This window comes from Orcinus orca, chromosome 12, assembly GCF_937001465.1.
Source record: "Orcinus orca chromosome 12, mOrcOrc1.1, whole genome shotgun sequence".
In the NCBI taxonomy this organism is placed as follows: Eukaryota; Metazoa; Chordata; class Mammalia; order Artiodactyla; family Delphinidae; genus Orcinus; species Orcinus orca.
Window position 1 is genome coordinate 26,180,851 of NC_064570.1, and position 26,872 is coordinate 26,207,722.

General features: G+C 40.8%; 1 protein-coding gene across 12 annotated transcripts in view; it reads left to right on the plus strand.

The window, feature by feature from the left end:
• IL20RA (interleukin 20 receptor subunit alpha) overlaps positions 1 to 26,872 on the plus strand; it is a 55,447-nt gene that overhangs the window by 15,776 nt on the left and 12,799 nt on the right. For 2 of the 12 annotated variants that reach the window (XR_007470659.1, XR_007470660.1), the window contains exons 2-8: positions 3,781 to 3,916; positions 9,418 to 9,599; positions 11,257 to 11,432; positions 12,007 to 12,151; positions 15,533 to 15,672; positions 18,579 to 19,413; positions 19,517 to 19,619. Coding sequence is in view for 9 of the 12 variants with exons in the window: in XM_049695585.1 (XP_049551542.1) it covers positions 3,781 to 3,916; positions 9,418 to 9,599; positions 11,257 to 11,432; positions 12,007 to 12,151; positions 15,533 to 15,672; positions 18,579 to 19,370 (1,571 nt within the window). In the remaining 3 variants the exon portion in view is untranslated. Of the gene's footprint in view, positions 1 to 3,779; positions 3,917 to 5,033; positions 5,186 to 9,417; positions 9,600 to 11,256; positions 11,433 to 12,006; positions 12,152 to 15,532; positions 15,673 to 18,578; positions 19,474 to 19,516; positions 21,375 to 26,872 lie in introns of those variants that run through there. The other 10 variants (XM_049695584.1, XM_049695586.1, XR_007470658.1 and 7 more) reach the window with 9 other exon arrangements.

The window sequence follows — 26,872 nt, forward strand, 5'->3', positions numbered from 1 at the left end:
CCACGAATTGGCACATGACTCCTGATATCAATGTGGGTGTGACATATTTCCTCTTTGGTGTTGATTAAATTATCTTATCGATACTGGCAGGTTAGGAAAATGACTTATCTCAACTGGAACATTTATTCAGGAGTGTTTTCTTTATGTTTTCCAAACTGGAAACAAACAGTGCCTACAACTTTGTGAAGATGAAAACACCACAAAGAAATACTAGTTATAAGTTGTTCTTTTTAAAATACTGTTTCTCCTCCTCAAAAACAAAGTGCTAATTCTATTTTTTATCACTTTTTTGCATCATCAAAAGGGCAAATATTTCTTGATAAATCGTCATCTGTTGATTTAGCTTTCACAACACAGCAACTCTCTTACTGATGTGACTCTCATAGCTCTGCTTCATCAGGGGGTACTGTTTCTACTTTGAAAAGAGAGCTCCCAGCTGCGCCCACCTCACCCTCCATATCCACAGCCAGCATCTCGGTGCAAGCTCAGCCTTCCTCACTGCGGCTGCTGCAACTGCAGTCTCACAGGTCTCACCAGTGCTATTCTTGCCCCCATCTTTCTTCCTTCCTCTCATAAAAGGCTAAGCCTTTTATGCAGTGGAAGCCATGGGCCTATTTGTATTTCAAATGGATTACTTCACCGTCCGGAGCCTGTGCTCTGCAACGGGAGAGGCCACAACAGTGAGAGCCCCGCGTACCGCAAAAAAAAAAAAAATTAAAATGAGCAGTCCGTTTACTTTATTCCAAGTTATTTCTTTAAAAATTTGGGGGTATGTTTTAGGCATTTTGAGAATTCTGTCGTTTACTTATATTAAAAGTCACACAGAAACCAATGTAGAAGATAAACCTTTGTATAGATAAACATTGAGAAAATATGCCTGGATTATAATATCTAAGATAACTTGTGTTTTTTTATTCTCCGAACACAAATTGCCACAAATCAGACTATTCTGGTTCCTTCTCAGTTAGTTCTGTGGAGCCATGCTTTGGTAATGTCTTCCGTCGCGATATTATAATACACAGTCTATTTTAATTTAGTTTTTACAAGATGCTAACCACTCTTCACATGTTAGTGTCATCTAAAAATATAAACCACAGCATTTTAGATCTGGAAAGATCCTCAGAATTGTTTATTTGACAGTGTTCCCCACTTTTTTTTGTTTTGTTTTGTTTTGTTTTTTTGCGGTACGTGGGCCTCTCACTGTTGTGGCCTCTCCCGTTGCGGAGCACAGGCTCCGGACACGCAGGCTTAGCAGCCATGGCTCACAGGCCCAGCCGCTCTACGGCATGTGGGATCTTCCCGGACCGGGGCACGAACCCGTGTCCCCTGCATCGGCAGGCAGACTCTCAACCACTGCACCACCAGGGAAGCCCTGTTCCCCACTTTTGAAGGGTTGGGGAATACTGTACTTCATGGTGCTGCTTCCCCAAGTTCTCTGTTTTGTCTTAAAAATATGATTAAAAGTTAGAACCTAGTGATAGCACAGAGCAGTATTAAATCATTAATAATTATTCATTATATATAAGCTCCAGAAAAAGCCAATACCAGTTGATATGCAGTGGTTCCAAGGAGTTCGAAGAATAGAAATCAAAGACAGACACTTTGATGGCAGGTGGCATCCTTTAGAGATCCTTTCTACTGCTCCTACACACACACCCAACACAGTGACCAGTTGACAGAGCTTCTCTTTGAGTGTTTAACTTCCCTCTCTGAAATAAAACTGAGGACTTCCCTGCTGGCGCAGTGGTTAAGAATCCGCCTGCCAATGCAGGGGACATGGGTTTGATCCCTGGTCCGGGAAGATCCCACATGCCGCAGAGCAGCTAAGCCCATGTGCCCCAACTACTGAGCCTGCGCTCTAGAGCCCACGAGCCAGAACTACTGAGCCCGCGTCCCACCACTACTGAAGCCCGTGTGCCTAGATCCCGTGCTCCTCAACAAGAGAAGCCACCGCAATGAGAAGCCCACGCACCGCAACGAAGAGTAGCCCCCGCTTGCCGCAACTAGAGAGAAAAGCCCGTGCGCAGCAACAAAGACCCAACGCAGCCAATAAATAAATAAATAAATTTATTAAATAAAATAAAATAAAACTGAGGTATTAAAAAAAATGAGCAAGGTTAAAAGTAGGAGTCGTTACAAATGTAGCATATGCTCGCACACATGCCCGAACGCAAACTCAGCCACTTATAGTTCGGTCACCCTGCCACGTGTTAAAGAGCTTACTTTGGCTCAGAATCAGGGTCATGTTACGTTATAAAGTTTAATTCCAAAGGAAAGAATTTTTTCTTTCTTTTCATTTGGCTTGTGGGATTACAATACATTGTATAGAGCTAATCTTAGCCAAGGATTACCATAATCATAAAGCTAATTCCTTTCTCTGACATTAGTCTCAGTTGATTTATACAAGAATTATTGAACGTTAGCCAAAATTGGACCAGCCTTCAGTGACTTAGCTCAGTTTTATTTCCTGTTTGATTTGAAATATCAAAATTTGATATTTTCCAAATTCATTGACTAGAATATTCATATTTATGATAAATTCTTCATAATATCTGATTATTTATTACTCAGGACTTTGGGATCTCTCCAGTAGTTTAAATTAATATTTTGATTCTTTCATATCACCACAGAATTTTTTCATTTATTGTATTTAAAGGATCGTCTTTGTTTTCTTTTATAAGAAACTATTCTTCACTTTTCTTTTTTCCTTTTCTAATTTTTTGGTAGTTTCTCCATTTTTTATCATTCCTTTACAGAGGATTTCTATAAATTAATCCTCTAGGATACAGTCTTTCTTAGAACACAGTTAGGTGAACATATCAGTGTTTTTTTGTTTTGTTTTGTTTTGTTTGTTTTTCTTTTTTGCAGTACGCGGGCCTCTCACTGTTGTGGCCTCTCCCGTTGCGGAGCACAGGCTTCAGATGTGCAGGCTCAGCGGCCATGGCTCACGGGCCTAGCCTCTCCGGGGCATGTGGGATCTTCCCAGACTGGGGCACGAACCCATGTCCCCTGCATCAGCAAGCAGACTCCCAACCGCTGCGCCACCAGGGAAGCCTGCATATCAGTGTTTAATTAAATAAATTGTCTTCTTTCATTAGTTCTTATTATAACTATTTCTTTATTACATACTTTAGTAAAGCTAACCCCAGCTCCAGTCTCCAGTCTCTGGCCTTTCAGTGACATCTATCCTAAATTTTATTTCTATATCTAATAAAGGGATTGTTTCAGTTATCTTCTGGTGCATAACAAACTGCCCCAACATTTAGTGGTTTAAAAGAATCATTTTATAATTTCTCATAATTCTGAGGATTTATCTAAGGCTCAGCTGGATGGTTCTTCAGCTGGTCTCTTTCAGAGCCTCTCATGAAGCTTCAGTCTATGGCACATGGGGCTGGAATGTCCACAGTGGCTTCATTCTGGCCCCTTGGTTGGAAGACTGGGCTCAGCTGGGACACTGGGACAGCCAAACCTCTCCCTCTTCACATGGCCTCTTAACATGGTTTCTCCAGCATAGTAGCCCACTTTTTACATGGCAGCTTAGGGCTTTCAAAAGGACAAAAGTGGAAGCTCGTAGGCCTTGTTAAGCCTCAGTCCCAGTATCAATTTTGTTGCTTAAAGAGGGCCATGAGGTCAGCCCATGTTCAGTTTGGAAGGAAATACACAGAGCATGAGTACTGGAAGGTGTGGCTCGTTGGGGGCCATATCTGGAGACCAGCTACCACATGTTAGGTCTTCCTTTCTCTCTATTAAGACCTCAATTCCTCTCTACTCCTTTTTCAGTTTCCTGTGTCTCTGGTGGTCTGCCTAAACCTACAAATATAACCTTCTTATCTATAAACATGAAGAATATCCTACAGTGGAACCCACCACAGGGCCTACAAGGAGTGGAAGTTACTTATTCTGTGCAGTATTTCATGTAAGTTGGTTCTTTTCGTTTTGGCTAATTTATAAGCACAAGACTCAGACTCCTATTAATTGTGCAAAGATAAACCATCTATTGTATTAAATGAGTGAGGAAAAAGAAAGGTTTTAGATATTTCATGTAGAATTGTCTCATTGTGTTTTGTTAGATTAAATTAGACAACAGTTTCTTCATGGAAACAGAGTATTGAGTACTTAGGCAAGAAGAAGTTATTTAAATGGAGAAAAGAAGTCTGTCAAAACGTTATTCTGTGGCTGAGCAAACAAGGAAATCCATCACCTCTGAAACATCTATACTTATTAGAATTATAGGATATTTTTAAGTGAAACTGAGTGCAGAATTCTGTACAACTCACAGTTTTTACTAAAGATAATAGTGAATGGACATTTTCACTTTTCACCTCTCGCTCAACGCTCACTGCAATCAAGAAGGAATGCAAAATGGTAAGTGGGTGTGTGTTAGATCCTCACTCCTATACCCACTCACCTAATATTTAATAAAGAGCTGGCTCCATTCAAAGAGTAATTGTCCCAAAGAATCCAGCACACCTATCCCTAATTACTGAAAGGGAGAAAGACAAAACGAACACAAGTCAAACATTCCTGAAAGCTTTCTCATGGAAATTAAAGAAAAATTCAGACAAATAATGGTTCAGAGTTTGAATCCATAAACAACATGTTCTCTAATGGTAAACCTCAAAGAAGGGATAACAGTCAAAGAAGAGGTTCTAAGACAAGAAGAAGAACTTTTTTAAAAAGCACGGTGGCAGAACTTAGGAAGGAGATGGAAAATAAAAATGTTATGTAGAGATGAAAAACCTATTATAGCTAACAGGTAGTAATAATTGAACAGGTAATAATGAGTACCTGGAATTGCATATTGTAAATGCATGCTCTGTCTAGGAAAATTTAATAAAGATAATAGGAAGACATATCTTGGTAAAGTTATTTAACTTTGAAGAAAATGAAATGATTTATGACCGTCACAGCAAAAGCAATGATTTCTATCTGGCAACACTCAGTTCATGACAGCGATGTATCTTCTGAGGGAAAAATAAGTGTGACCTAAGACTCTTATCAAGTTCAGCAAATATATTTTTTGTATTTTCAAGCAGGTTGAACTTGGGCTGTCACTCCCCTGAGACCTTCTTGCAGGCTGTGGTAGGGAGGGAACACTAACTAAAGATGATATCCAACTGACAGAGGGATAAAGATGAGCCTAAACGAACTTAGAAATGACAAGATTTTGGCAAAAAGGGAGCAGGTATTGAAACTATCTAAATGTAGAACTAAGACTAGTGATGGGAAATATGGTTACAGAACTTTCTTGTAAATGTTTGAACCTTATCAATAATATAACAAATCAGAAGGTGGGGAAAAACTGTATATGTACTGACTTCCGTAGCCTGAAGCCATTATATGTGATCCAAAATGAAAATATGTCATCATTTTAATAAGTAAACTCTCAATATCTTTCATACACAGTTTTCTTAATTTAAAAGATCTTTTTAAGAACTAATATCTCATGTGGTGATGAAACATTTGAACTGCAGTGATTCATTTCATTTTAATTTCTTTTTCTTCAAAGTTTGAATCAAGTTAAATTTACTACTTTTATTAAAATCATAAGTATGGCATAACCTAGCTTTTGTCTATATATTCAGCTATTGAATCATTCCTCTGGGTACATATAAGCATAATGAGATGTGCAGAATCATGTGTACCAAATGTTTCAGGGTAATGGGCTTCAGGGTAATTTATTTCTCTCTCGGTTATACTTTTCTGACTGCCTGAGTTTAAAAACTGTACCATATTTACAAAAAAGAATAACATCATTTTTGTCTTTGAAAAGAAAATTCTGAGGCGATATGGGGATATATGTATAGCTGATTCACTTTGTTATACTGCAGAAACTAACACACCATTGTAAAGCAATTATACTCCAATAAAGATGTTAAAAAAAAAGAAAAGAAAAGAAAATTCTGACCATTAAAGGCAGTGAAAGACTTTGGCTGCTACCCACAATGACCTCGTTTATCTAGAACTTCATTCTCATTGCCGAAGAATTTCTCAGGAACCAGTGTTTTAGGGAAGAGGCATCACTCTGCCAGGAGAAATGGCTCATGAGTGTGTCCTTGTCTCCTTTTTCATTAGGTGGAGCAAGGAGCTTGTTCTATTCTTTATGTGTTTATGTGATTCAGAAAAGGATTTAAAAAGAGAGAGAGAGTAATCACTGCTCTGTGAGAGTAGATAATTTAGATTACATAAATTTCAAAAAAGAATATTTGAAAAGAAACTTGCCATGGTGGAGTTCTTACATGCCTGTGAATGTGGACAGTGGGCAGGAATACAGGGCAGTTTGTGTCACTGACAGGGCTCCAGGCTCATTTCCAAAGACAAACAGTCCTGGGGTCATAGCCAGACTGTGAACCTAAATGGGTAGCCTTGGGCAGGTTACATATTATACTTTTTTACTTTTGAGTGAAGTTTGTTTCTAAGCAAAACATGAAATTTTAACAAAAGTTTAAATTATATCTACCCAAAGAATTTAATGCTGAAAATAAGAGTGTAGCATTAAAAGCACAAGCTTTAGCATCAGGGAAAAGTGGTTCAAATCCCAGATATGCCTGTTATACTAGTCAGACTGCCTTGAGCAGCTCCCTTAATATCACTGAGCCTCAATTTCCTCATCTGTAAAATGGGATGAAAATAACGGTACCTACCTCCTAAGGTTATTATGATAATTAAATGAGATAAAGCTTTCAAATCCTAAGCAGCAGTCCAAGCGCATAATAGGCACTTGATAAATATTTCCTGCCATTACCAGAAGTCAGAGACCACTGAGGGCCCCGCATGACTTTTTGACATGCATGAACATCATTACTGTAGTATATATTGAATGATTCATGTCTATCAGCTTGTCAGACTTACAAAGCATTTTGTCCAGAATTAAGTAAAGAGCGTTTCTCCTTCATTGACATCTGTCATGGGAAGCTGCCTTGCCCTTGGCAAAGTCAGGAAATTTGAGGAGAAAAGGTCAAATAGGGGATGGCAATATTTTTCAAACCACAAGTCAAGACCTGTTGGTGGACCATGAAGTCAATTTTGAGGGACATAACTAGCATCTTTTTTTTTTTTTTCGGTACACGGGCCTCTCACTGCTGTGGCCTCTCCCGTTGCGGAGCACAGGCTCCGGACGCGCAGGCTCAGCGGCCGTGGCTCATGGGCCCAGCCGCTCCGCGGCATGTGGGGTCTTCCCGGACCGGGGCACGAACCCGTGTCCCCTGCATCGGCAGGCGGACTCCCAACCACTGCGCCACCAGGGAAGGCCTAGCATCTTTTTTTTAATGGGAAGGATTAGAATGGTGTGGAGTGGATTAGAATGGAAAATAACTAAGTGCCTGGCATGTTGTAAAGTTTAGGTATTATCTTCCAAGACCTTTGTTTTAGTATGTTGGATATATGTGTGAACTGGGTCACACTGTGAAATGTATTTCTTTCTATGGCTCACAGTCAATAAAAAGTTTGAAAGCCCCTCAGCATGGTGATTACTTGAATGGAGAAATTGGTCAACAAGATCTAACTATATTTCTAATGTTTTCTGGTAGCTATGGTACTTATGAAACAGGAGACATTTACTTTCAGGACTCTGCTGCCATATTTTGAAAAGAGTAGATACCCTTAAGCTTTGGCAACACTTGATAAAGTTGACATTTCCTCCTTCTCAACACCCAGTCTTCCCTTGACTTTTGTGATGTCTGTTTTTCCTTCTCCCTCTTTAGCTGCTATTTCTAAGTGTACTTTGTATCTCACCTTTATTTTTTTTATAAATTTATTTATTTTATTTATTTATTATTTTTGGCTGCGTTGGGTCTTCGTTGCTGCACGCGGGCTCTTCTCTAGTTGCGGTGAGCGGGGGCTACTGTTCGTTGTGGTGCGTGGGCTTCTCTTGTTGCGGAGCATGGGCTCTAAGCACGTGGGCTTCAGTAGTTGTGGTACACGGACACAGTAGTTGTGGCTTGCGGGCTCTAGAGCGCAGGCTCAGTAGTTGTGACACACGGGCTTAATTGCTCCGTGGCATGTGGGATCTTCCTGGACCAGGGATTGAACCCATGTCCCCTGCATTGGCAGGCGGACTCTCAACCACTGTGCCACCAGGGCAGTCCCTGTATCTCACCTTTAAATCTTGCTGCTCCTGAAACTTTATCCTAGGCTTTGCTTTGTCTCCATGGGTAATTTCATTCATGCCTGTGCCTTCCATGAGCAGCTTTATGCCATAGATTTCAAAATCCCTACCTCCCACTCACCCCTTTCTCCTGAGCTCCAGCGCCTTCTGAGCATCCGCATTTGGATACCTTTCACGTATCTTAAGCTCAACATGTCAAAAACTGAACTCATTATCTTTCCCTCCCCCCTCCTCTCCCCATTTCCCAAACCCACTCTTCTTCCGCATACCTGATCTTGGTAAATGTTACCACCATTCCACCCAACTAGCCAGGACAGAAAGAGACATCATCCTTAACACCTTCTTTTCCCTCATCTCTCTCATGCACTCAATCACCAAGTCTTGTCTCCTAATATTTTTTCCTTTTGTCCTGTCATTCATTCCACTGCCACCATCCTTGTGCAAGCCACCTACGCCTTCCACCTGGACCACTCTAGCATCCTCTCAACTGCTCCCCAGTCAGCCACCCTTGACCCATTACATTCTATACGCTACCACCAGAGTTAGCTGTCTAAAAGCCCGACACACCTGCTTTAATCCTTTCAGTAGCCTTTCATGCAACCCTGTCTCTTTCACCTGGCTCTTCCCATGTCACTTAAACTCTCAATACCTCAGTCTCTTCCACCTGAGAAATGCTAAAATATTTCCCACCTCCTATTTTCTATGGGTGCTATGTCTTTAATAAAGGAGAGGAAAAACAGATGTGAACAACCTGGTTAATATCATCATCATCACTATGATCATTGAAAATGCTGATTTCGGAATGCACTCCAACCTAGTGAATTTTCCCCAGAACCCTTGAGGGCAAGTATATTTTTAAATTTTATGAGAATGTCAAGAAGAATTTCCAAGGAAAAAATGACTAATTTTTCTTAAAACAATCCATCCAAAAAAAAAAGACGCATCAAACTGACCTCGGTATGCATGTGGGCTAAAAATTTACATAGAAGAATTGATCACACAATCTGTAAAATGTTTACTGTAGGCCAAGGCTAATAATAAAATACATGCTTTCAAAATGTACTGTCCACATTATAATTCACAGAAAAGAAAGGTGATTATAGAAACTCTGACTCATGTTCCTGACAGCTAATGAAAAAATTTGCCAGCAGCAAAAGTAGATTCTTTTTTATCTCAATGACAAGCACTTTTGTTGTTCTGAAGAGAAGGTCTTAAGTTCCATTCAGTTTTATATAATGACTGTTTTTTTTTTTTTTCCTACTGTGAAGCATAGAGAGCACCTCATTGTTAATTCACAGTTTCCTTCTCAGCAGATATGGGCAAAAGAAATGGCTGAATAAATCCGAATGCAGAAATATCAGTAGGACCTACTGTGATCTCTCTGCTGAAACTTCTGACTACGAACGTCAATATTATGCCAAAGCTAAGGCCATCTGGGGAACGAATTGTTCTAAATGGGCAGAAACTGGACGATTCTATCCTCTTTTAGAAAGTAAGTAACACAGTTGTTTGTTAAACATGTATCAATATCAAGTTCATCTGACCCCCTAATGTAACAGTCTCTGCCTCATAGACAGCCTTGTCGAGGCCAGCGCTCTGCACTCTGTCGATCAGGTGAAGTGACCAGCCCAAGGTACTTCACCTTGCTGCATCTCAGAGTCTCATCTTTAGAATGAAAGTTTTGGCCAAGTGTCTCTAAGATTGCTCCCGGATCCAGAATTGACGCTAGATGCCAATAATTTTTTTTTTCTTTTTTTGCGGTACGCGGGCCTCTCACTGTTGTGGCCTCTCCTGTGCAGAGCACAGGCTCCGGACGCACAGGCTCAGCAGCCATGGCTCACGGGCCCAGCCGCTCCACGGCATGTGGGATCTTCCCGAACCGGGGCACAAACCCGTGTCCCCTGCATTGGCAGGCGGACTCTCAACCACTGCGCCACCAGGGAAGCCCTAGATGCCAATATTATCAAATTTTGATTTTGTTTTATTGTTTAGTTGAGATTACATAATTTGAGGAACAACTGACATTTATTTTCATGTTGTGGGTTTATAAACTATTTGACATATGCCCGCAGGTTGATTGAAGATTGTTCTGATCACCAAACTAAGTCTCTTCTTGTTACAAACTTGGTAGAGTTATTACATAATTTCTAGATGTAACTCAGAATTAAGGCAACATCTTCCTGGTATTTCTTTTGAAAATTTTCCATCCCTGATCTGTGACTGATTCGGCCATAGAGGACCCACTCAGAGCTGCCATGATGAAATTTACAAGCACTCCCTGAGTTCTGGAGCTGGAGCCTTTCCCTTGCTGCCTTTCTGGATCAGAAGTCAGCAAACTATGGCCTCGGACTAAATGCAGCACCCCCTCCCCTTTCTGTTTTTGTACAAGACAAGAGCTAAGAATGGTTTTTACATTTCTATAAATAATAGTTGCGACAGAGATCACATGGCCTGCAAAGCCTAAAATACTTACGTCAGTACCTTTATGGTAAAAGTTTGCTAATCTCTGTTCTAGATCATTCTCCAAAGTTTACTTCCCCAGAGGTCTTTAGCAGCGCTTCATTTCTCCATTTCTGATTTTTACTAACACATCAAATCCTCTTAATGTTATTTATCACCAACGTTTCAGGTGCCAGGAGTGTTGCACACCCTTTTTTTTTTTTTTTTTTTTTTTCTTTTACGGTACATGGGCCTCTCACTGCTGTGGCCTCTCCCGTTGTGGAGCACAGGCTCCGGACGCGCAGGCTCAGCGGCCATGGCTCACGGGCCCAGCCGCTCCGCGGCATGTGGGATCTTCCCGGACCGGGGCACGAACCCGTGTCCCCTGCATCGGCAGGCGGACTCTCAACCACTGCGCCACCAGGGAAGCCCATGCAAACACTTTTAATTATATTTACCGTCATCTAGTACTGTTTAGCCATGTGACTAGGAACTACATGTGACTAAGTAAATTTGCTGCTTTAACGTTCTATCAGTGTGTGACATGATTGTTTCAAGATTCGGTATCACTTGGGCCCACCTAGAGCATTCTGAGGCATCTCAGATAAGAGGGTGGGCTTTAGAGCTTTGATCCCAGTAGGATTATATTGTTTCATCCGAGGTGATTTCTACATCTGAACATGATCATTCCCTCTCCCCTCCCCTTTAAGCACAAATTGGCCCACCAGAGGTTGCTTTGACTACTGATGAGAAATCCATATCTATTGTTCTGACGGCTCCAAAGAAGTGGAAGAAAAACCCAGAAGAAAGCTCTATTTCCCTGGAACAAATATACTCTAATCTGAAGTATAATGTGTCCATACATAATACTAAATCAAATAGAACGGTAAGCCTGAAATGGAATGGGGACCTATCATTTGTGTCACTTTTTGCAGCTAATGCTGGAACACACAGCCCTGATGCTTAAATTCTCGGCATGTGAATCTGGGAAGGTGTGACATTCAAAAGTGTTGCCATACAAGATACAGTTGAAGCTGATGTGTAGAAATTTTAAAAACTGCTTTCAGATTTCCTTTACAGAAAGTCTCTGCTATGATGTTGCTGTGGGTGGGTAGAGCAATTGTCCACCTCACTTTGATGGAGAGTTTTTACTTGCTTAACATCTGTCAGTCACTCTCCAAGAAAGAAAAACATATCAGCAAGAACCCAGGACAAAGTGGAAGAAGAAATCCCTCCTTATGTCATTATTTAGAATTGTTCCCACAATTTGCCCAGTCCCTAACTGGGACTGCCAAGCTGAAGGAAAAGGATATTTTAAAGTTGTTGCTAAAAAAATAAGCTCTTAGTGATAGTAAAGGACTTACTGGTACCTCAGTCTTCTGTTTCCTTCTAAAGTTACTTGTCTGGGGTGGTGCTGGAAATCTCTGGCTCTAACTGCTCTTCGCAATCCCCTATCCTAGTGGTCCCAGTGTGTGACAAACCGAACGCTGGTATTCGGCTGGCTGGAGCCGGACACTCTGTACTGCGTCCTCGTGGAGTCCTTCGTCCCAGGCCCTCCTCGCCTTGTTCAGCCGTCTGAGAAGCAGTGTGTCAGTACTTTGAAAGGTAAGCTTTGAGAATCTCAGCTGGTCTGAGGTAGGAAATCTGCTAAAACTAGAAGGAAGGATGGTGGTGTAGACAAGGTTTTGAAAATCCGTGTCTACCAGAAACAGGCTGAAGTGCAGGCAGAAACAACCACCACCAGAAATGCACTGAGCAGCCCGGGACTCTACCATTGAACTTGGCTCACAGTAGGGAGTGTTTTCACCTCCTAGGGCACTCTTAGCACAAGTCCAACAAGACTCTATCTTGGGAAAGAAGAATTATAGGAATTTTTACGCACACGGCTTTTCTTCTTTAAAACTATAATCACTCTGATCAGTAGAAGTTCTGTGGTCTTTAAGAACATCACATGAGTTTATTCCTAGGAACAAAGCAGTATCCTAAAAACACTTTACTACAGAGTCTTTTGCTCCCCCTCGGGAATACAAATTATAGGCGCTGCAGGTTGTGTTCAGATATCACTCACTGTGCAAGGCTGTGCAAGGGCCTGGGATCAGCAAATCAGTTACTACTCCCTCACTCTTATAGTTGCTTCTCTCTCTTTCCTTTTATTTGTCTCCTCGTGTTTTCTGAACTTGGCTGCCAAGGAAGTGTGGTTGAAGATTCTCGTTCCTGTTAGGAGACTAGAGTTATAGGAGCCTGGCGTCTGTTTAATTGTTCTCCCCTGAGGGTGGTAAGACCCTGAACTCAAAACCTAAAAATTGAAAATAAATCCTAAAGGTTACCTTCATTGAATGGCTCTTCATCCATTCTTGTTTCTCTCTTCCAAATGTGCTGGCCTTCCAAACGTCACAATCATTTTCCCCAAGACTTGGTTCCGTCACCAGCTATGGGACAGGAATGCTGACAGAACCCCTGTTTTCCTCTCCCCTCAAGCCTCCCACATTCCAAGATGAAACTGTCCTAAGGATTAAAAAGGGAATTTTGTGAATACATATCAGAAGTGAAAAGCTTTATTTTTGAATCTCCATCATTATCATACCTTTCCCTTTAAAATGAAGGGCTCTCTACCATATGTCAAATATCAATAAAATTAAAATGCAAGGCAAGCAAAAGGCAAAGCAAAGCAGATTGAGGAAATCATTTTTGTATTTGGAAAAGTGCTCTGTTTACTAACAGCTTGATCAGTGGGCAAATGGTAGGAATGAATTCCCAGTGGAAATCATTTAAGCCATTGGCAGAGCTAAAGCAACTAAAGTACAGATTAAATGAAATACTTCCCAGTAAGCAGAAGGAGCCGACCTTCTCACTAGTCCTGGAACGGTAATAACAAGGTACCATTTCATGTTCTGACCTTTCTTGATATCCCAGCTGTTAGAGCACCCCAGATACCTTTCCAAGACACCATTATGAGGGTCTACTTTTTCAAAAACTCACTATCACCTCTTTGGGGACTATTCTTTGAAATATTTCTGCTCTCCACAATCCCCCAATTCCTAAAATACAGATACAGTTTATTAGTTGGTTGTTGCAAACATGTGCTGGTGTATACTAAGTGCCTTCAGTCATTGTTGTCATGGCTCTGTTTATCAGGATGAGTTTGGTCCAGAGGCCAGGGATTGTATTAAGAGGACTGTATTGATTGGGATTGACATATACACACTACTATATGTAAAAGAGATAACTAATAAGGACCTACTGTATAGCACAGGGAACTCTACTCAGTACTCTATAATGACCTATATGTGAAAAGAATCTAAAAAAGAGTAGATATATGTATAAGTATAACTGATCACTTTGGTGTACACCTGAAACTAACGCAACATTGTAAATCAACTATACTCCAATAAAAATTTAAAAAAAAAAGGACTGGACTGAGTTGTAGCCTGAAGTAGGGGCAGGTGATGCCCAGCCATCTGCAACATCTGCATTATTGGCATCTTTCTATGTGGAATCTGTTGACAGATGTGCTCTTCGGGATGGAAGAGCCTGCAGTTGGACCCCCATACCTGGGCTTTTCCCACTGGCTATTGTTGACCAGAAGTCCATGATGCTTCTGTTTCCACTCTTTAACTAGACAGTTGACCAGACAGTAACTTAGCTGCTCTCTCCCAGGACTAGGCATCAAGAGTACCCAACGTCTGCAATGGGTTAGAATACTCCCACGACACGCCTGCTGATTGTATTAGTATGTAAGGAATGCCCTAGAACTTCTGTCATTTGTGCTAAATGCTGTAGTAGTCAGGGTTCTCCATAGAACACAATATACATAATCTTTATGTATAAATGTACACACACACACACATCAAGATGGAGATAGAGACTTATTTTAAGGACCTGGCTCACGTGATTTTGGAGGTTGGTAAGTTAAAAGTCTGTAAGGCTGGAGACCTAAGGAAGAATTTATGGTGCAGTTCTTATCTGAAGGTGATCAGCTGGCAGAATTCACTCTTCTGGGACATGATCAGTCTTCTTTCTATCAAAGCCTTCAACTGATTGGATGAGGCTCACCCTCATTATAGAGGGCAATCTGCTCTACTCATGTCTACTAATGTAAATGCTAATCTCATCTAAAAAATGCTTTCACAGAAACATCTAGAATAATGTTGGACCAAATAACTGGGTACTGTGGCCTAGCCAGATGGACACGTAAATTTAGCCTTCACAATTTACAAGTACTCCACAGGAGCTTAACAAATATAAATTAGTCACAATGAGTCCTATCTATCAAGCATATAGTCTGATCCATGGTGATCCAGGGCTACTTTTCTTAAAACTACTCGCCAGATCTTTTCATGTCTCTATGGACTTTTAAACTCATCATGAACCTACGGCACAGCAGGACCAGGGAGGGAGTTACTGCCATTCTCAGCACACACCAGCTCAGCTGCCTCTCCACACATCCCCAAGCTCCAGACCTACCAGAAAGCCTGGCCAGCTGTGTAAGGATGATTCTGTTTGTCACACAGAAGATGACGCCATACATTCGTGGCAAGGTCCTGAATATGTGGAAAAGATTGAGTCAAATGAGGGGCATGGAAACGTGGGGCAGCTTAATGGGATCTTCAGGAGAAGGTTTTGTTGTTTGGTTTGAAGCGCTGTGAGTTACTTGAGTATCAGGCACACTTTTCCGCAAATAGAAGAACCGGCGTGAATCTCATAGCCAGATATAAAATGTTGGAATATCTGCTGACTTGGGTTGTTAAGGCATCCTTGCTGTAAAGGTTGGAGACAAGTCCCGATGATTCCTTAAGCCCATCTATTGTCAGAGAGAGTAAGAATTCTGAGATCCCTTCTAACATTTAGCTCAAGCTTCTCAATTTATAAATGAGAAAACTGAATTCCTAAAAGTAACTGATCTCTCCAAAGCTTCTTGACGTTACCAATGTTTTCCCACCACACCAAATCACAGCTGTCTACCCCACCCTACTTTTCTTTTTACAGATCAAACATCAACACTGAAGGTTAAAATCATCTTCTGCTATGTTCTGCCCATATCTGTTACTGTGTTTATTTTTTCTGTGATGTGCTACTCCATGTACAGATATACCTACGTCGGCAAAGAGAAACACCCAGCAAATCTGGTGAGTGCCTAGAGTGGTAGGAGGCTTTATAACACACCCAGGAAGATAGAAAAGGAGGTTCTAGAACAGATACCGTTCCTTTTATGGGCAGAGTGAGTTTCAAGTTAAAGAGCTGATGAATTAAAAACACTTTCTGTCCTAGACTAACTCAGTACCATAACCAAAGAGAAAGATTCCTTAACTTTTGACAAAGATTTTATATTTATGGAACAGATCAGACTAGGTCTTGAGGTACACAGATAAATTGTCATGACCCATGCCCCTCCGAAGGCTTAAGTCTAGTTGGGGACTAGAAGTTTTAAAGGATATGTGAAGACTAAGATGAAAGTGGGTTCTAGGGACTCTTGCGGGTACAGGAAGGGTGCTGGCACCCTACGTGGAGGATCAGAAGTTTCATGCCTGGGCTTGGTCGTGAAAGTTCAGTAAGAGTTAGGGCACCTACCTCAAGCGGAAGAAACAGCAGGGGCAAAGGTAGAGGATGTTTGGGAAAACATATAATATTGCAAAACCATGAGGTTCCTGATGAGAAGCTATGAAAGAAGAGACTGGAGGGTGAGGGGGTAAGGCCAGATAATGGGAGAATTGGGGAGCTATTCTAAGGACCTTGGACTTCATTGTGTTTGCAAAACTCTGTAGGGTTTTGAGCTGGGATCATTATGGTCAAGATTGAGTTTTAGATACAACTGGATAGTGTTAAAGACAACTTTAGGGAGAGGAAGACTAGAAACAAACAAACAAACAAACAAACCCAGCTAGGAGGCTGTGGGAGTTGTCCAGGAGAGAGAAGATGAGAGTCTAAAAGAGGAGAGGGGGATGTAGGGCTGGAGACAGACACAGAATGGAAACACGTTTAGGGGGAAAGCGGCCAGGGCTTAATCATTCACAGCAAGGAGAAGCAAGAAAGTAAAAGAAGGAACAAACCTTATGCTTCTGGACCATGTACTGGAGGTTTCCCAAGGCTGAGCATATTTTAACAATCAAAAACTATTTCTTTGGGAATTATCAAAATACGTGTTCACGTGTACACGATACATACATGCATTCCTGTTAGTTCTGTTTTTAAATGTTTCTATTATTCTGCCTTCATTTAGGTTTCAGAGTTAGCTTTTCAATGACGTAGGGAGACCTTTCCTAGGAGGAAAAAGCACAGGAGAACTGACAGCCTGTGACTTTCTGAAACCCACATTTTTGTAAAAGAAAGATGCTGAAGTTGCTATTTTGTAGTTAAATGAAATCACATCATAGGGTGGATAATGAGAATTGTAACATAACTCATCATTGACAATCTAAACAGGCACCTTCCATGTATTGCCAGCAAAACTTTAATCTTAACCAAGTTTTCCTGACATGATTTAGAGTTTCTCTCTCTGCTATAAATTGGCAGGTGAATTTCCATTTTGGGCCCTATTATAGCATGATTAGTTTGGTGTATGGGGGAAGTAAGTAAAACCATCTCTATTCATGTGCTTGTTTCTCTTTTTACACCTAGTTTTCATGCCCTCCCACATTTCCTGTCCAGCGTATATGCAAAAAAGAGCTGGTAGCCCAGAGGATGGCTTATTGATAAACACATAGTACACTGTAATTAATAAAGCAATTTCAAAAACTCTCAGTCTTCACCACTCCTGACACAGCAGAAATTCTGATTTTACAGAATTAAAAAAAGGAGGCTCAAGAAATTAAATAAGCCCCCTGAATTCCCTCAGCCAGTTAGAGGAAGAGGCGGTCACACCCGATCCTTGGACTGGATCAGGACCACCCAGGGAACCAGTCTTCACTGCCATATGCCTTTCGTGCATCTTGGGTCTCTTGCCTCAAGGTGAGGGAGTTTTCCCGCGTATTCCAAACATAACTTTCACTTCCATGAGTTGGTAAGAATAGGCCTTTACAACTATCTGGGGACGGTATAAATTCTAACTAACAGCTGGTTTTATTTGTTTGTTTGTTTTTATAATATCTTTATTGGAGCACAATTACCCTACAATGGTGTGTCGGTTTCTGCTTTATAACAAAGTGAATCAGCTATACATATACATATATCCCCATATCCCCTCCCTCTTGTGTCTCCCTCCCACCCTCCCCATCCCACCCCTCTAGGTTGTCACAAAGCTCCAAGCTGATCTCCCTGTGCTATGTGACTGCTTCCCACCAGCTATCGATTTTACATTTGGTAGTGTATATATGTTCATGCCACTCTCTCACTGCGTCCCAGCTTACCCTTCCCCCTCCCCATGTCCTCAAGTCCATTCTCTACATCTGCATCTTTATTCCTGTCCTGCCCCTAGGTTCTTCAGAACCATTTTTTTTTTTAGATTCCATATATGTGTGTTAGCATACGGTATTTGTTTTTCTCTTTCTGACTTACTTCACTCTGTATGACAGACTCTAGGTCCATCCACCTCACTACAAATAACTCAATTTCGTTTCTTTTTATGGCTGAGTGATATTCCATTGTATATATGTGCCACATCTTCTTTATCCATTCATCTGTCGACAGGCATTTAGGTTGCTTCCATGTCCTGGCTATTGTAAATAGAGCTGCAATGAACATTGTGGTACATGACTCTTTTTGAATGATGGTTTTCTCAAGGTATATGCCCAGTGGTGGGATTGCTGAGTCGGATGGTACTTCTATTTTTAGTCTTTTGAGGAACCTCCATACTGTTCTCCATAGTGGCTGAACCAATGTACATTCCCACCAACAGTGCAAGAGGGTTCCATTTTCTCCACACCTTCTCCAGCATTTATTGTTTGTAGATTTTTTGTTGATGGCCATTCTGCCTGGTGTGAGGTGATACCTCATTGTAGTTTTGATTTGCATTTCTCTAATGATTAGTGATCTAACAGCTGTTTTTAATGTCTCTCTAAAGTGAAAAGATGAAAACCATTCTCTTCTCTCTTTATAGATTTTGATTTATGGAAATGAATTTGACAAAAGAGTCTTTGTACCTGCTGAAAAAGTTGTGATTAACTTTATCACCCTCAATATTTTGGAGGATTCTAAAACTTCTCATAAGGATATAAGTGTAATGGAAAAAAGCAATGATGCCTCAGACCTGAATGAGCCCAGCAAGGACCAGGAGCCCCATCAGGAGGAAGTGGAGGTGAAACACCTGGGATATGCTTCCCATGTGGTGGACATTGTGTATGACCCTGAGAAAAGCACCCAAGGGACTTCCTTAAGCCAGCAAGAGCCACCCAGCAGGACAATGCCCACAGATAAAACAGTCATCGAATATGAATGTGATGTAAGAACTAGTGACATTTCTGTGGGGCCTGGAGACCAGGAGTTCAATTTGCAGGAGGAAGTGTCCCTACAAGGAAAGTTATCTGAGCAACAGGCAACTTTAGCAGACTTGGGTCCACAAACACTACCATATTCATATACCCCTCAGCTCAGAGACTTGGACCACCTGCCGCAGGGGCATGTGGACACAGAGGAGGGGCCAGAGGCAGAACCATCAACCACACTGGTCGATTGGGACCCTCGGACTGGCAGGCTGTGTATACCTTCATTATCCAGCTTTGAACTTGACTCAGAGAGATGTAAGCATCCTGAGTCTGAGGGACTCGAGGAGGAGGGCCTCTTATCTAGACTCTACCAGGATCGGGCTCCAGACAAGACACTGGAGGAACATGAAGCCTATCTCATGCAGTTTATGGAGGAATGGGGATTATATGTACAAATGGAAGACTAACACTCAAACGTCCCTTTGCCAGACCTCTACTATTACAAAACACGTGAGTGCAAACAGATAAGTGACCGAATAATAAAGTACCGGAGCCAGAAGTTTACTCGGATTTCTGTGTCAGTGAGAATTACTTATTCCTTCTATTTTCATAGTGCTTGTTTCATTCCAGCTCCTGTGGGTGCTGGGTTGTGCGTGTGGGTCTCCCGCACTGATGGTGGGCGCCCAGAGTGCAGTGGCTGACCTTCTTTGTACCCAGTAAGTATTCAAAAATGTTGGCCAACTTGGATGCAGAATTTATTCAGGTGGGTATACTGTGGCCTCTTTATTTATGATTTTCTAACAAGCACTTGTACAATTATTTTCTGGGCCCTTACCAAGCGTATAGCACTGTAAAAAATACTTCATGAAGACCATTCATTGTATAAGTGCTACTTTTTTAGAATTTGGTTTATTGCCAGAATGCTGAGATACTTAAAACATGCAAATACCACTAAGTGGGTGGGAAGTGGTCACATTTAAAGACCTAACCCACTGTTCAATCATAATAATCCATGTTCAGAGTGAATAAATCAGGCACAGATCTTGATGTCATATGCTTTGGGCTACTTTAAGTGGCCATACTAATACTTTAGGAGAAGTTCTCGAGTGTAAACGTAAATTGTTGTTATTAGTTTATAATCAGAAAATGTCCTCTCGCCTTTCCTGGTGGCATAGTGGTTGGGAATCCGCCTGCCAATTCAGGGGACACAGGTTCGAGCCCTGGTCCGGGAAGATCCCACATGCCACGGAGCAACTAAGCCCCTGCACCACAACTACTGAGCCTGCGCTCTAGAGCCTGTGCTCCGCAACGAGAGAAGCCACCACAATGAGAGGCCTGCGCACCACAACCAAGAGTAGCCCCCGCTCGCTGCAGCTAGAGAAAGCCCGCACACAGCAACAAAGACCCAAGGCAGCCAAAAATAAATAAATAAATAAATAAATTTTAAAATGTCCTCTCAATAACTAGCAGAGGCTTTTTAGTAGGGAATTAACCTGAAAAAAAAAATGCCACATTTTATAATAGAACAGTACATTTATTTCTGGAAATGTGTTTTTCAAAAGATATTTCGATAATCTATAAACTAGAACATGTTTAGTAGCTGAATCACTGTTACTATTATAATATTAAATATTCTATTTGAATGAGCAGTGCCTTAGAGATTCCTTGGAATATGTGTGAATGAATATCCCATATCTACATAATCTTAAAATCAATAAATAAAGACATACAAAAGAAATAAGTTGAGTTTATATGTAAGGGAGAGTGTATTGACATAATTTACTGTGGGAATGAAAGTATATCATAAAACAATATCACCCTAGTTAAATTCCAGTAACCATTCCCATCTCCTTCATCATTTGCTTAGAAAATTAAATCCGATAGTCACATTGTATTAAAATATGACAGAATCTGTTAAGTTGAGCCATATAAAATTGTTGATATTTGACTGTTTTTGACTTGCAGAGACAGCAATTTCGTATGATTTACCTTAGCATATGTTTGCTTTAATCATGAGCTCATGATCCATTGATACTCTTTCAGAAAAACAGATATTATCCATATTTTCTTATTTATATTCTTGGCACAGACAACCCTGGTAAGAGAGATGGATTCTGAAGTCATGGTCTTTTCAGATTGTCCACAAATCCAAACAGCTTCTGATCTAGTGATTTAATTTAGAGCATAATTCTATTAACCAGAGTGTTCTGTTCTTCTCAATCTTTGTAAAAATAATTCTGCTAATTTTGAAGAACAAATTTATTATTAAATAAATATGTAAGAGAGAGTGTATTAAAATTTTGACATAATTTACTGTGGGAACAAATGTATATCATAAAACAATACTACCCTAGCTAATTTCCACTAACTATTACCATCTCCTTCACCATTTGCTTCAAAACAGCCAGTTTTGAAGAACAAATTTATTATTACTATAAAGGAAATTCAGGAGTGGGAAAGAATGAGTTGCTATTAAGAGCAAAAAGAAAATAAAATGATTGATGATTGTTTGGCTTATTCATTTCATTCACAAAATACTTACTGAGCATCTACTATGTCCTACAATGTCCTCGTTGTAGGGAGGATAACAACAACCTTAGGGTTACTTTGAGGATGAAAAAGCATTAGAACGTAGAAGGCGTTTAGAACGGTGCCTGGCACATAGCGAGTGTTAGGTGTTTGTTATCGTTGTGCTTAACACCAGGAAAAGAAGCCATTTAGACATAGGACTATTTTGATTCAAAGGCAGAGTTTGCCTCTCTTTGTTTCTCTTACCGAAAAGTACAAGAGTAATTTGCTTCCTACTTTATGCCTTCAGATTGAAATCCATCTGTGGTTTTGTAAAAGGGAATCTAATTCTGAGTTGCTTTCACATCTCTTATCATTCTAAGCATATCAGAAGTATTGAGCCTTTGTAAAATTTTGTTTCTTTAGTACTTTGCAACATACATAATGCACGCAGATATATATATATATATATATATATACATTCAAATGTGAGTGTACAGTAGGTATGTCTTGTGGGGGAAAGTGACACAGTCTTCGATGCAGTGTACCTTTATGAGCAACAGTCATCGTGCTTCCTGTCACCTCTGTGGCCAGAGCCTCAGCAGCTCCGAGAAGTCATCCTCTGGGGCCTCATTAGATTCCATCCCTAGGCCTGAGGTCCCAGTGGAGCTGGGAAGTTGAGGTTTCAGAATCTTTGACCAGCACCTTCATCCTTTCACTAGCTGTTCATCAGTTTTAGGATTTTACATACCTCTTCCACATTAGGTGATTTTTCCACATGAAAATGTCTGCTAGTGGCTCTATGTCCATACCCCATAAATTCTAAACAACTGGGTGAATAAAAATACCCCCTGCTACAAAGTGAATGAAACCTAGTGCCACATCCTGCACATGGGAATGAAGTAGAAGAGGGACATTTGTCCCCTCAGCCTACAACATGGGGAAGATCGGGTGCCCCCAGGCTGAGTTCACCTCAAAGGAAATCAGTGCAGGGAAAAACTATTTGTACAGCCCAGAGTGCAAGTCAGCGCAGCATGGTAAATCTAATGAGAACATCAAATAGAGGGCTACACCAGTATGGATCAGTGCACCTGGGTCATAAATCAAATTCTTTCTGGCCCACACACTGCCATCCCACATCTTGAGATGAATTTTTGCTAAATTACCTTGGAAAGAACTTTTTCTATTTCCTTTGTGGTTCCCACATTATATCTTCCACAAATCTTCTATCCACGGTTTTTCAAAGACTTTGCTCAAGAACATGTGCCTATAATTTTTTAATAAATAATGCAATAAATTAGAAGTTTGGGATTAACAGATACACACTACTATATATAAAATAGATAATCAACAAGGACCTACTATATAGCACAGGGAACTGTACTCAATATTCTATAATAACCTATATGGGGTAAGAATCTGAAAAAGAAATCATATGTATATGTATAACTGAATTACTTTGCTGTACACCTGAAGCTAACACAACATTCTAAATCAACTATACCCCAATATGAAATAAAAATTAAATTAACACATAAATAAATAAACATTTTTTAAATGTAAAAAAGAAGAGTGTGACTACAGACAAATTACCAGCAAGATATATTACTGCTTAGTTTCAAGCAGCCTATTGGCTAGTTGCAGTTCAGCCAATAAACTTAGAATATTTTAAAATCTAATAAATAAATAGTGCAATGGTTGTGGGTATTTTAAGACTAGATTTTATTTTTTTCTGTAGAAGATAAATGTACACATAAAAAAATGTACACATACTCATTACAAACTAACTAGAGATAAAGGGGGGAAAATTAAAATTACCTGTAATACTCCCACCCAGATTTAACCACTGTACACATCTTAGGGTAGGGAAATGATTCTCAGCTGGGGGTGATTTTGTCCCCGATGGGACACCTGGCAATATCTGGAGACATTTTTGGTTGTCACAACTCTAGGGAGAGGGTGCTGCTGGCATCTAGTGGGGAGAGGCCAAGAATACTCTTCCACATCCTACGATGCCCAGGGTGGCCCCCCACAGCAAAGAGTTATCTGGCCAAAAATGTCAATAGTGCCCACATTGATAAACCCTGGTGTAGAATTTTCCAGACACTTTCAATACATTTATGTATCTATTTTTCCTCAAAAGAGGGATCCTACTGAACTTTTATAACTTGCTCTTTTCACTCACTCGAAAATATATAACTGTCTTAACTATACTTAGATTAACTTTATGAAGCACCAATCTTATTCAAGCTAGAACAACTGAAATGACAGGTGATGAATTATTTTTTCTAAACTTAATGCTTTAAAACTTTTTTAGTCGAACAGCAACCAAAAGTTCGCATTATTAAGAGCAAAGTGATATGAATCCTTTAAAGAAAACTGAACCTCTCCAAAATGTTACTTCCTGGAACTCACTGCCTCTGCAGAGTGGCTGGATGACTCTTAGATGGTCGTGTATCTTCCCTTTGAGGGTGTTGGACTCCCCTGTGCTTAGTTTTGACCACCTTCCACCTTTCCTCTAAAGGTCTTCAGGATCTTCAGTGACAGATCCTTGAAGGCAATCTTGGCTTTCACTGTAAATCCTGGATAAACATTCATGTTTATCACTGAGTTTCCTCCAGATTCCTTTGCCTATGGCAGCCACAAGATTTCTTTTGTACTTTACTAGTTTTAGACTGCAACAAATCTTCCAGGTGGTTTTCAGTTCTGAATGCCAGTAAAGATGGCAGGTTAAGGCTCTGAAAGCATTGCTTCATCCAAGGCTCCCTACCGGGAGGGATTACGTTGTGTTGGTGCCGGTTGAAGGAGTCTCCTTCTGTCCTCAGGCAAGGCTGCCTCTTCATGGGTTTCCCTAAAACCCTGTCTCTAGCACTTTGCTAAATTTGGAAACAGACGAGGTATTTTCTCCCTTACTTCCTCAACAGATTTCTTTCTGACATCTCAATCCGTCGTTCTCTAGATTAAGTGGTATTTGGTATTAAGTGGTATTAAGCCATATGGCCATCGTCTGGTGTTTGTGTTTTCACGCCCAGGCCACTGAGACAATGAACGCTGCTGGGGATAGCTACCATCTGCCATTTGCCTGTCCCTGGGACTGACTTTTGTGGGACGTATGAATTAGCCACTGCTTTTAGAGGTCCCATAGAATTAAGATAGTTTACATATTCTTCCTTCTCCTCGAGTGCATTCTTCTCCAATCTGAAATGCAGACGCTTCAGAACATTTGATGTGAGAGGGGAAAAAAAATCAGTGGGAATTTTAATCCCAACCCCCCCCAAAAAGGAGGCATGGGATATTGGATCTCCATTAAATTTGTCAACTTTGTGCTTTTAAAAGAATTTCGCAGCATTTGACTAACAAAGGGATGTATGGACTGTCTACTGAAAAAAACTGCACAACCTAAAGGGTGAGAATTATATTTTATTCGGCAGACCTTCTGAGGACTGAAGCCCGGGAGGCAGCCTCTCACATAACTCTGATAGACTGTTCCGAAGAGATAAGAGAAGAGCCAGGCTATATACGAGTTTTTGCAAAAAAACATCAGTCATAGAATATTGAGCAGTCCCCTGTGCTATACAGTTAATTCTTTATTGGTTATCTAGTTTAAATATAGCAATGTGTACATGTCAATCCCAAACTCCCGATCTATCCCGATCTATTGAACACTGCTCAATGTTCTGTAATAACCTAAATGGGAAAAGAATTTGAAAAAGAATAGATACATGTATATGTGTAACTGAATCACTGTTGTACACCTGAAACTCACACAACATTGTTAATCAACTATGCTCCAATATAAAATAAAAATTAAAAAAAAAACCATCAATCAGAACATCAAAAGACTACTGCTAATTAAAGAAAACCAGACATATCAAGTTAGTGAATTTAGTGCTTTTCCGTGTCTGGGAAGATCCAAGAGTCTGGGCTCATTGAAATCATTCCTTTGATATGCACCTTAACTATCTATGGCCAACGTCCCGCTTTTCTCCATCCTGAAACACCTCAGCGTGCACTGTCAGGATGCGGCAGGCGACATTTTTCATCCACATTACCTTAGGCAATTTATTTAACCTTTTGGGACCAACTTCCCTCATCTATGAAATAAGGATAATAATTGTCCCTACCTCCTAGGGTTGTGGGAGGTTTAAAGGAATCAATATATTGAAAGTTCTTAGAAGAGTGCCTGACACAAAATGAGTGTATTTATCTATCAGCGGAAGAAAGCCATGGACAGGAAGGAACTACACGTCCACATGGCAACGTGAATCTCACAGGCGTGTTGAGCAAAAATAGTGATTTCTAGAGAATATACAGAGGATAAATCCATTTACATAACATCTCGAGAAATACAAAATTAAACACTAGTCATATATACATGGTAAAACTATAAAGAAAGGCAAGGAGATGATTAACACAAAGCTTAAGATCATGGATTCCCGCCGTGGACTGAAGGGGATGGGAGTGCACAGAGCTCACGGGAACTTCAGCGGAACTAGTAACAGTCTCCTTAAACATGGTAGAAGCAGTGTATTCCTTTGATTATTCTTCTTTAAACTGCACATATGTATTAATATATCCTCTAATGTGTGTATATTTAATTAAGGAAAACAATAATGGTACCCCAAAGCCCCTAAATTTTGTGTCATTCTCATAGGTTCCATAACCAGTGTCAGCTTTGTACCATTGGTAAAGCTATTTGGAATGATGATCGCTCTTAAACATTTTCCCTTGCAAGTCGGAAACAAGTATTTTATGACGATATTCTGTTTACAGATCTTCTTAGTTTCCCAAGATTTGATTATGCCTAAAATTCTGAACAGAAAAGAACTATTGACCAATTGATTCATTGGGTTTCCGTGGTGAAGGGCGTGCCTTGGCTCGGCTGAGAACTGCCATTATTCAAAGAGTGAATACCTGAGCCCTGGCAGGAAGTGAGGAGGACACGTGATTCACACAAACTTCTGAAATGCAAGCGCCTTCTCCTACTCACAGGTAATAATGAGTTAAAAAGATCTCAGGCGGGCTTTCCCGGTGGCGCAGTGGTTGAGAGTCCGCCTGCCGATGCAGGGGATGTGGGTTCGTGCCCCGGTCCGGGAAGATCCCACGTGCCGCGGAGCGGCTGGGCCCGTGAGCCATGGCCGCTGAGTCTGCGCGTCCGTAGCCTGTGCTCCGCAACGGGAGAGGCCACAGCAGTGAGAGGCCCGCGTACCGCAAAAAAAAAAAAGATCTCAGGCAGGCAGGCAGGCAGTCCCACTGACAAAAATTACATAGTGTAAATAAATCCCTTCCTTATGAAGCAGCTAACAGTTGATCTCTGCTGATTTTAGTATGCAGAGAAGAAGGATTACGACTTTCAAATGCCCTGCCTTTACACTCCAGCTAACTGTTCCTTTCTGTAATAAGCTTGCCTTGGTTACACATGCTTAGTGACCATTGGCAAATAGAATGTGTTTGCTTTTCC